We start from the raw sequence: 12,047 nt of genomic DNA, 5'->3' as shown, positions 1-12,047 counted from the left end.
AGAAATAAAACACATTTGTGTGTGTTTTATGCATATGCATCCACAAGAAATAAATTGATTATATCATAACAGATGGAGCTTTCCCAAATGCACCACAACAGGTATCTAAAAATAAATGTAGGATGTAGGCAGGCAGCTAATTTAACAAATTAAAAGTTCTCCCCAGAGATTGAATTTACTATACGATTTTATGTGTTTTCTGCTCTTGAAAATCCTGAAATTATCAAAAGTGATAATGATTTCAAAAATATTAGGATTAATTTCTCATGGAACAAAATTTGACACCACAAGGGTTTCAATTTCTATATCATGTTATATATAATAAATCAATTCCCTGCAGAAACATTTTCCTACTTAGAAAAGAACATGCCTATACAAACTACAGTTTTAAAAATTATTCAGAGCAAATAATAATGTACTTTTTCCATTTGGATCCGTGTATCTTTGGGAAGTATCATGTTTAGCAGTAACAGCCATTAAAACTCAGTATATCAATTAACTGAACTATGAAACAAACAACTGAATTGCTGTATCACAGTGTTAAATCAAAATGTAAATGAATACTTTGAGAAAGCCCAGATTAATACATGTTGACAAGGGCAGCAATTCCTATGTGGAAACCAGATTACCCAATCAATCTTTCCTTAAAATTGAAGAGTTTTCAGATTGATAACAGTTGTTGTCTTGAGGGAATGTCCCCAAACAAAACACCCCTTGATTGGTTTATAACAAATGCTATGTAAGAAAGGATATGAAGGCAAGTGGAAAAGAAAATTGTGCAAATCCTTTCAAATAGTTAAAAGAAAGGTCTTCAAACTGAGGATGAAAGACCAGCTCTGAAGGAATGACTAGTCAGCCAGATTCTTGTGCTAAAGTAACCCTTTATAAACTTTGTTAGGTTCACATTCAAAGTTGCCTCTAACATCATCTATCCTTATCTTCAAATGCACATTGTGTGAGGAACGAAAAACATTTTGGCATTTTGGAACAAATCACATTGTGCAAGCAGGACAACCTGATAAGAGAAATATTGTTATCAGGAAGGAGTGTTCCCCAAGGTAAGGCAAGTCCATTGCCTTAACACTGGGCTGACATCAAGCAAGTCTTCAAATGTAATCCATTCAACTGCAATATAAATGAAACTCGGCAGCACTGAAACCCCTAGAAACTGACATTGCATGCTTAGGACACACGACTAAGCTATGTGTTTAAAATTTCCTTCTTTTACATTTTCATGTTAAGACTTTCTATAGTTGCCATGACACTGGTTTCTAGTCTTAAATTTTCTTTCCATAATTGGATTATTTCAGTATTGAGGAGTAGCCTTAAATTCTAAATTAATTTGCTCTGATTAAAGTTGGAATGCTTAGAAAATTAATAGCCTTTTAAAAAATAATGAATATTTCTTTTGATATTTGATAACCAATTTTATTTTCTGACTTGGGTCTCTGAGATCAGCAAGGTGACCTTCATTAAAACAGTGGATGACACACACACGGTTCACCTGGCATAGACAAAGCATCTAACGGTAGAAATGTCACTGGAGAAAATGCATCTTGGGATGAAATTTCCCACTATTCCTGATAGTGGGGATGTGGATTTTATTGCCTGAGTGAGTTGGAATATACAAATATAACCTTCCCTAAGGTTTAACTCAAGTATTATAATTAATGTGCCATTTATATCTATATACAAAGTCTCTAGTTTCTTTCTTATTAATATATAGAATAAACAAAGCAAGCCTATGATAAAAATGGTTGCAGAATCTATTCCTTATGTTATATTTTAAAGTACAGTGGTATCCATATAAGAAATCTATATGTAGGGAATAGGAACAACACAAACCACACTAAAGCCCTCTGTGATCTTCTAAAAAGACAATGTCAGTAAGCTTATGGAAATGTCATTGCTGATGGTGTATTTTCAGATGGCATATGCCCACATATTTTTATCTTCTTTGCCCTAGTTTAAAATATGCAAGTTATATAATGTTCGAGAGTTCCACTAAAATTGTTAAAGTAGCTTAATCCATGGTCAATGATGTTCTAGTACAACTGGAGAGATAGTAGCAATCATCTCATGAACATTCCTGATGCATGGAAGCATTTCCAGACCCTCAGAGGTTTTAAGCCTTCAGCAGTCCACGGTAAGAACCAAAAAATAAAATAACAGTGCTATCAGAATACAATCACAGAATTTCCCATATCATGTTAGCTGTGGTCCAGTGCTCTTCAAAATATGATCCCAGGTTGGGTTCCTTTTGTTTGTTTATTTACTTTAGCTATGTGGCAAGGCACATTTAGCTTGTAAACACACACTTTTTTTTCTCCTTATTTTTTTTTCACTTTTGTTTTCATAGCTTGGGTTAATTTTGTACCATTTAGCTATACATTCAAATTCTTCACCTACTCTTTATTACAGAAAGCTTCTTTCTTCTCATGTTCTTCTTAAAGTTACAGATGACTCATTAGTACCATAGAAGAAAATATCCTTTGTGACAGTGTCCTGGAAATAGACTGAGGTATTTTAGATCTGTAGTGAAAATGGATGTTTGTTAATTATGGAATATAGATATGTATCCAGTTAAAAATGTATTCTTTCCTTGATCGTCTCATGGGCCATTTATGAACAACTTATTCTCCCTTTTTCTCAGCTCTTCTAAAAAAAGATGCATACTACCTCTTCATTGGAGCTGCATGAAGAGTTATATATGAATTTGTGATTTCAAATTCATGCCTGGTCTGTTATTGCTACAGGAATTTTAAATTGTTATATTGGGTAGAGGGAGTTGTTTGTTTTGTTTTTAATTGGGATTAGGGAGTTTTTCTTATAAAAGTAACTTAATAGAAAAGTAATTTAATAGTAATTTAATCAGAAAAGTAGATGGTAAATAAAAGCTTATGATGCCATAAGTTGTCTTATGAACAGTCCCCAATTTATAACTTTTTTTTTTTTTTTGTCATATCATTAGCTCCTCTACAACTAGCAGTCCCCAGGGCTCTCCCTTCCACCCAAGGCATTATACTTGATTTCCAAATCTTTCTCCTCTTCATCCATTATTTCTTCCTTGTGCCCCTTTCTTCCTTGTCACCTCCCCATCTCTGGCTCAGGAACAATCCCCAGATGATGATGATGGTAGTAAAATAATGGTTAGCATTTATTAAGCACCTGCTATATTAGGAAGAAACCCTTCAATTGAGAGTGACAAAAATCCAACAGAAACTAGTTTTTGAAAACGAACAAGCTAACTAATTAGTTAATAAATATGTGTGGGGCGAATCTGGTTTTAATATCAAAGGATCCAGCAGCTAAAAGGACAACAGCAGGACACAGTCCTTTTCCATTTTGGGCTCTACTTTCTCTTATGCCGGCAGCATTCACAGGCTGACTCTTGCCACAAGATGGCGGAAGTCACCACAGGTAGCAGCAAGCTAACATCCTACAGCCTAAGAACCCCAAGAAAAAGCTCACTTTTTTTTTTCAAAAGCTCTAGCAAAAATCCCGGAATCGGTTCTAATTAGTTCCCATGACCTCCTCTGAACCAGTTCCTGTAGGCTGGGGTATGTGATGGGCTCATTGACCAGATTAATGGCACATGTTGACCTATGTTGCCGAGGGGTGGGTCAGCACCACCCGAGCCACAGGGGCAGACAGTGTGGGCCCGAGGTGTTCTCCAAAATGAAGAGATGGAGCCTGCTGAAGAAGCCATACCAGGCAGGCAAAAATTCTAACTCTGTCCTCAAAGCACTACTATCGGGATATTTACAGTTCCTCTTTAATCCTCATGCCCTTCCAAGATAACTCTTGTCTTTATTTTAAAATAATGAAACTGAGGTGAAGTAATTTGCCTAAGATCACAAAGCTATTAAGTAACAGACACTAGATTTAAAACAGATCTCTCAGTTTCTGTGGCCCATGGCCAGGCCACTTCGGGTGTGCAGTCTTTGCACTGATAATGCCGGTGGAAAAGAAAAGTCAGTAATAGAATATAAATAAGCTGATTGCTGCTTTTCCTGCCCCTCTACTCACACCACTTTGCAAGCTGTATCCCTCATCTCCTAGGCTGGCAATATTTCCCAAACCCGACTGTTGCTTCCCTGTTTCTCTCAATCAGGGGCATGTGCTGATCTTTGTAAAAATTAAAATCTTTAAGACTCCCTAGGTTTATATCAACTTCTAAAATAATTAGAAAATTACATTTCCCACCAGATTCTAATAGGGTGATAAACACTTTTTTTTTTTTTTCAAGAGGACAGATTCAGGTAACTTAAATTATGCGCCTCTGTAAAGAAATGCATTTAATTTGGGATTTGAAGGGTAGTACGAAGAGGAGAGAGAAGTCTTCCAGGGAAAGGGAACAGCATACAAGTGGACATACAATATAGCTGGGCTGTAATAAGGAGGAAGAGAATAAGATGTGGTTGGGGAGGTGGGCCAAGGCTAGATAAAGGTGCTCTGAAGTGTATTATTAAAGAGTTTGAAGTTTAAGGGCAAAATGAATTCTCAGTAGGACTTAAGTTAGAGGAGTGACATGGTCCACTTTATCTTTTTAACAATCAAGTTGGGAGTCTTTATGGAAGCTTGGTCTAGATTTTCGACAATGAAGACCAAGAATAATGGATGGGATTTGAATCTATTTTGGAGGTGTGCAAGTATCAGATGGCATTGTTTTCTTAATATGAAATTTGGGAGGAAAGATCGAGCAATAAAGTTCCAGTGTGAAAATTTGGTCCTGCTTTCAACTACACAAGTGTTAGTATGTGTATGAGACCAGACAAACAAACACTTTTAACCTTTTAATTCTCATATTTTTGTGGCACTTTAGAATTCACTAAGGGCATTCACATCTTTTCTATTCAGATGTAGAAATCAACAGGGAGTAATCTGCTCAAAGTTCTGACACAGCAAGTCTGCAAGAAAACTGGGCCTCAAACTAGTCCTCTCCAGTCAATGAAAACTTGAGCATATAATAAAGTACCACACACACGGTATAGGCTGAAGATACAGGCTGGAAAATATTTGACCCCCGGATTGTATTTGCACCTGTGGTTACAGTTTCTCCTCTCCCAAGGTGAAGGCAGAGGCAGCTGTAACCCTGGCTAAGAGCCCAGCGGGGCACTTCCGGTGGGGTTGTCTCCCGAACTGGCCCCACCCCCACCCCCACCATTACACCCAGCTAAAGCCCAGGGACAGGCAACTTTACAGACTCCTCCCTGGGTACAAATTCTTCTCTTTTGCATGAGCTTAAAACAGAGATTAAAAAAGAGGAAAAAGAAAAAAAAAAAAACTGTGAGGTATTGAGCCCAAAATACATTTGGTTTGACTCATGCAATATTATTTATTTTGAATTAGTTACCAAGATCTATAAATCAAGACATTACACACACACACTCATGCATACATGCACACATGTATGATCTGCTTATTTAGGAGTTCTCTTATAATATCAGATCTGGCATCACTGGTCTGTATACCAAAAAATTGATAGGGACCTCCCACCACCTAGCCTCTGGGGCATTTTGGCTTGTGATCCCTGGCTTAAAGTCTACATGTGTAATTAGGGGAAGGCGGGATACTAAAGCTTGAGTGTGCCACAGGCAGGCAAGTGCTGCAAGTTGTTCTTAGGCTGCTTATCTTTAGCCTAAAGGGAAAAATAGGTAAGACCAGGATAGAAAAATAATGTTTAAATATTGCATGCTCCCTTCAGTCATCAGGTGGTAAACCTGTGAGAAAGCTTTCCATTCCCCAGTGAGCCAGAAAAGGAGGGAAATCTTTGGCCTGAATCCACAGGTTATCACAAAATAGGAAGGGAAGTAGATAAGACCCTTTAGAATGCCCACAGGGGGGAGGGAAAAAAAAAAAAGTGTTAGATGCCATGGAGTTGGCCCGGATGAGGAATGTTGCCAGAGATATGCACTAATGAAATCTCTTGACTTTCTATGAAGTTCTTTACATCCAGAACTTCTGAAACATCTCTCCTCCTGCCACGTGGCTCTCAGTTCAGCCCCTCCCTTGTAAAACTCTTCTCAAACCACCAGCTGAGAACCAGGAAAAGGTTGAATCCTCTTTCTGGCAGAAGATGGTGCCAGGGAATTTCCCTTGTTCACATGCCAGGGCAACATCAAGGGGAAAGGTGCATCTGACAGCCCAACTTGGAATTCTTTTGCTATTTGCAAGTCACAAGTTCTTTTACACGGTGATAAGATTTCATAGTACTATTAATACAGAATTCCTTTTCATTAAGAGTTACAGAGGCTTTTGAGTGGATTGTAAATATATATGTCTATGTGTATATGTATGTGTATATATATATATATATATATATATACACACATATTCTTCCTGTGGGAAAATATATTCAAAGTGTTAAACAACTGATTTCCAAATATATTTTTGGAGCATAGTGTAGTACAAGTTGAAAGTTGTTTAATTTTGAGGCTAAAGCAAAAATTTAATCAACCAAGAGTGTATTCTATATTTTCTGTTGTTCATGATCATTGCTAACCTTCCTCTATTACTTTTGCCAGGGCGTTTACTTTAAGAGCAGGCAAATGCATTAAATTTAGAGGCAGTCCTATTATTTTGGTAATTTTTGGATAATGTTTAGATAAATATAAAATTGGGCCTTAAACTGAAACTATTTACTGTAAGGAACATGGCCCCTAGATCAAAAGAAAAGTTAAGATAGTGGACATCTTTAGAAAAAGAGACTGGAAAACTATGGCTTGTTAAATTCAACATCCACCTTGGGAAAAAAAAAATTATAAACAAATCACTTTCTAAAAACTCAGAGACAAAAATCACAGATTCATAAATAGCAATTTCTACCAAACTATTCCAACATAATTGTTTCCTTACTGACTATACAGCTAGGTCAAGGGGAAGGATTTTAATGCATGTGTACAACATAATCTTTGACAATTTGGGCAACTTTAAATGTTGCCCATTAACAGATACGGGTTCACAGCTCTGCTATTGAAGAATCACCTGAGGGATTTACTAAAAATACACAATACTAGACATCAGAATCTCTACTGAACTGCAATCGCGGCAACTTTATGAGCTAAGAATATGTATTCCCATTTTTCAAAAGAGACAAATGAGCCGCAGGAAAATGAAGTAACTTGTCTAGGATTGCACTGCTGGAAGGCTGCGGAGTCACGTTTGAGCCAGACATCTGACTCCAGAGTCTGCACTCTCAATAACGACAGGAGTTCAAATAAATCATACTTCCTATTTTCCTAATGTTGCTCTCCAGATTGTCAGACTGTCGAGTAAGAGGGGTGTTTGCCTGTTTTTCTTGGTTTGCCTTTAAAATCAGAATTGATTTTACTTGCTGAAGAGAGTCGGAGCTAGCTGTGCAATGCATGGTGTACGTCTAGGTCTGTGTTGCCAAATGCAATAGACATTAGCCAAGTGTGGCTACGGTACTTTACATGTGGTGAATCCAGACTTCGAAGACTCAGAATTGCTATGAAAAGAAAAAAAAGATGCAAAACACCTCAATAACTTTTTCTTTAAAGATTTTATTTATTTATTTGAGAGAGAGAGAATGAGAGAGAGAGAGAGAGCACATGAGAGGGGGTAGGGTCAGAGGGAGAAGCAGACTCCCTGCTGAGCAGGGAGCCGGATGCGGGACTCGATCCAGGGACTCCAGGATCATGACCCGAGCCGAAGGCAGTCACTTAACCAACTGAGCCACCCAGGCGCCCCAACACCTCAATAACTTTTAATATTGATTTCATGAAATGATAATATAATGGATATAGTAGGTCAAAGAAAACATTACTAAAATTAATTTCACTTGCTTCTTTACTTTTTAAAAACATGGCTCTCGGGATATTTAAAATCACGTATGGGCTCAGATTTGTAATTCACGTAATATTTCTATTGGACAGCTCTGATGTAGGTAAACCTTCACTTATCCTTCTAGATTTTCTTCTGCTGGCTGACATAGTTGAACATTTACTAGTATATAAAATTCTTGGGGTCATGTCTCTTTGTTTTCCCCGTAAACTGTAGCATAGAGCTTTGCAAATATTGTGCTAAACAGTTCATAACCATCTTTTGCACTGAAGTTTAATTAAATTAATATTTGGACCTGAACTAGTTCCATGATACTTTCCAGGTGTTTGCCATGCTCATACATATTAACAGCTTATCATATAGGAGCTCAATAAATGTTACTTGAGTTTAATAACTATTTATGAAGTGGTAAGTGACAAAGCTGACCACCATCTAATGTATGAAAAGTTATACAAATGTATCCTTAAAGTGATATTTCATATATAGAATCTCCTTTCTGAGTCAGTCAAAACGCTGTTTTGAAATTTGTTCTGAGATACATGATTATTCATACGTTAAAATGTTTCATGAGTTTTCTATAGCCATGGGCTCTAAAGAGAAGCCTATTTCAAGCTCGATGCTATTTCTCAGCCTTTTTCCTCCACTACCAATTTTGAACTTTTTCTTTGGTATTGAAGTGACTTGGTGCAGTAAATATTATCCTGAGGAGTTGTGATAATGAAATTTTTATTGAACTAATTAGATTCAAAAGATGCTAAGGTACTTCACTATAATAAGCCATCCAATACATTCTTTTAAAAAGTCAATGCTAAACTACACATTTAGAATTCAGTTAAGATGGTAAATTTTATGTTACATGATTATTAGTAAATGCCTTAAGAAACACAGAGTCAGAATCGTTCATTATATGTTATTTATGTTACTGTATGTTGCTACTTTATTTTTTGTCTGCACACTGCTAATTGCTTTTAAATATATCTATCTAATTTTTGGAATGTGATTCCATTCGCATTCACAGATCCTAGGTTCTTTGGGGGGCTTTGAGCTTTTCCTCTGTGCTAAAAAAGCACTACATGAGATAAGCAGTCAATTGGGATTAGAATTCAATGTGTCAGCTAACTCAGAAATCCCAATACAGAATTTAGCACTCCTGGTCAACAGATACTCTCCAGGGAGCTTGGCTTCCAAAAATCAATTATTGGATTGTGTCCCTCTAACTCAAGAGTGGGTTTGATGGAGGCTGTTTTTATTTCCTATTACCCATGGAGTGATGATATTTATTTTAAAGAATAAGGGGTTAAAAAATAATTTCAAAAAATGTGTTAGTTCTATTGAATGTCTACAGGACTAATCTTCAAGATATTTGAATTGGGAAGGCTGAAATCAGTATAAAAGGAATGTAGTGTCTTAAGAGTCTTAGGATGAAATGAAATATGCACCCATTTAAGATTCTCACTTAACTCAGATGTTTAAAATATTAAGACAATAAATAAATTCTCTTGGCTAAATACCTTATGTATGATAAAATTGCAGGTAAGTATCAGGTACAAGGTAAGTGACACCCTTGGATGTCCTCTCTAGTTAGAGATCCAGTGACAGCTTGTCTGCATGGTGCACATTAGAAGTCACAACATTGGAATATTTCATTCTGACAAATAACAGAAGTAGGCAATAGAGTTTAAATGGTTTATACTTTTATACTTCTATGTTGTGTTCCTATCTTACAGACTTTTATAGTATTGAATAAAGGGAAGGCCATCTTCCGGTTCAGTGCCACCTCTGCCCTGTACATTTTAACTCCCTTCAATCCTCTTAGGAAAATAGCTATTAAGATTTTGGTACATTCATATCCTTTTCAAGTGATCAATGTTAACTATTGGTGTGTAAAATCTGTAAGTGCTTTGTAGCTAAATATAAAATTGGCTTGGGAAATGTCCATACTCTATGGCTTTTATCACTCATTTTGTATCTTCTTTTGTCATATAAGCCTTATTCTTACAGTTTATTAGTCACATAGATATCACTGAAGCTTATAAAGTCTCTAATATTATATACATATATCTTTCAAATATATATTATACATCACTCTAACATTTTATATATAGATATATATATCTTCCTAAAAAATACTTGTATGTATTGAGTCTTACAAATCTAGTGTTAGGTGGCTATATTTATCCTTACCATCTTTGTACAAGTTTGTGACGATCTAGAATTTGCAGTGAATAATGATATGATAACAGAGAAATCTATTTCCAGAGCCAAGTTTAGACGTATCTATGATATAAAGCATTTTAGTGTACCTTAGAATAAACCTTTAAGTATATTTTCTATGGGAGAATGTCAGGGGGCTTTGGCCCATACTTAGTTAATTCTTGAACTTTCCTAATGAAATCTGTGAGGAAATACTGCAATATTGGCTGAATTTCAAATTTAAGTCATTGAATTATGACTCTGTCATGGAAAACTGATTGCTTAGTAAAGACTCTGGAAGTTAATGAAAGAAGCTGAGATTATATTTCCAAATGGTCTTTAGAGATTTGACTTTGAGATTTCCATTGGTGTTAAAAACGGACTCCAACTAAATTAATCGATTCATATTCATTGGCAAGAAAAACACTTTATTTCTGATTATGTCTCATTTGATGGCTTTGGTGATAATAAATATAAAAATACTGTGGTAATTTTCATAAACACATACTACCTGATTTTTTTAAAACAGATTCTAAATCTGAAAAGGCCATTCTATTTTTAACCTGATAGCAAGTGATTCCTTAGTGGTATAAATATAATGTTATTAATATTAAAAGATTCAAAACATAAAAATTGTATGTTCAAGGTTTTTACATTCGTGGAGGTTACCTTATTCTAGTTTGTACTCCTGGTGCCATCATGTGGTCATTTGATGAAAACTTCCTTTTCAGTTACGGAAAATTTTTGTTTTGGCAGTAAACTGTAGTGGAAAGAATATTGGATATGAAGGCAGGAAACTTGTGTTCTACTCCGCAGCCAAGTTGTCTAATTTCTCTAGAGCTTAGGTCTTATTTCTCTGATTTCCGAAATATAGTGATTAGACTAGGTGTTTGTCAAGGTCCCTTTCAGCTCCATAATTCTGTTATGTTTAGTCATTTGTTTGCGCTAACACTGGGATCGTATCTACTAACATTTAGGCCTGCGCCAACTACCCTACACATTTTAACTCATGTAATCTGCACCTCAAACTGACAAGGTCTATACTTGATTAGCTACACTGTAGGAAAGTCAGTGGAGACATAAGATTCCATGGCAAGTGACTTGCCCAAGATCACTTTTATGTTGAATTTTATTTTTATTTTTATTTTTTTTATTCTTATGTTAATCCCCATACATTACATCATTAGTTTTAGATGAAGTGTTCCATGATTCATTGCTTGCGTGTAACACCCAGTGCTCCATGCAGTATGTGCCCTTTTTAATAACCCACCACCAGGCTAACCCATCCTCCCACCCCCCTCCCCTCTAGAACCCTCAGTTTGTTTTTCAGAGTCCATCGTCTCTCGTGGTTCGTCTACCCCTCCGATTTCCCCCCCTTCATTCTTCCCCTCCCGCTACCTTCTTCTTCTTCTTTTTTTTTCTTAACATATATTGCATTATTTGTTTCAGAGGTACAGATCTGAGATTCAACAGTCTTGCACAATTCACAGTGCTTACCAGAGCATTATGTTGAATTTTAATTACATTCATATCACTTTAAGTCCTGGCCTTCTGGAATTTTCACTTTTACTCACATTCAGTATGGCTGCACTTGAACAAATCAGTCAAAATAGAGCAATCCCACACTCAGCACCATGCTGTACTTTGACTACATATTTTTTAGTGTATCAAACTTATTCTATAGCATGTATTTAAGAAATTACAATATTGCATATATGTGCCTTCCTTCCCAATTTACTATTACTAATTCACCTGAATTAGTTCAAATTCAGATTAGTTCAAATCAGTTTTCTCTGCTCAAAATCTGTGCCACTCCAGATTGCACAGTTTGCCCACTAAAGTTCTCTGGGAAGTAAAGATATTGATTCAATAATAGTATCAAAAGCAACATTTTATACTCAAATAAAGCTTTCTCATACATTATCTCACTTCATCTATACAACTGCTCTCTGAGGGTGATATTATTGCCCACATTTTACAGATGACAAAACTGAAATTTAAAGAAATTAGATAATTGCCCACAAGTGTATGAGTCACTGCATCCTGAC

General features: G+C 36.1%; 1 protein-coding gene across 1 annotated transcript in view; it reads left to right on the top strand.

The window, feature by feature from the left end:
* The window catches only part of LOC110592180 (sodium channel protein type 1 subunit alpha), a 144,736-nt gene that overhangs the window by 65,252 nt on the left and 67,437 nt on the right, over nucleotides 1-12,047 (top strand). Inside the window, exon 3 of the mRNA XM_021703128.1 lies at nucleotides 9,534-9,652. Coding sequence (XP_021558803.1) covers nucleotides 9,534-9,652 — 119 coding nt within the window. The remainder of the gene's footprint in view (nucleotides 1-9,533; nucleotides 9,653-12,047) is intronic.

Source organism: Neomonachus schauinslandi, chromosome 3, assembly GCF_002201575.2.
Source record: "Neomonachus schauinslandi chromosome 3, ASM220157v2, whole genome shotgun sequence".
Taxonomy (NCBI): Eukaryota; Metazoa; Chordata; class Mammalia; order Carnivora; family Phocidae; genus Neomonachus; species Neomonachus schauinslandi.
The sequence above is the reverse complement of the archived record's forward strand: the minus strand, read 5'-3'. Positions and strand labels throughout refer to the sequence as shown.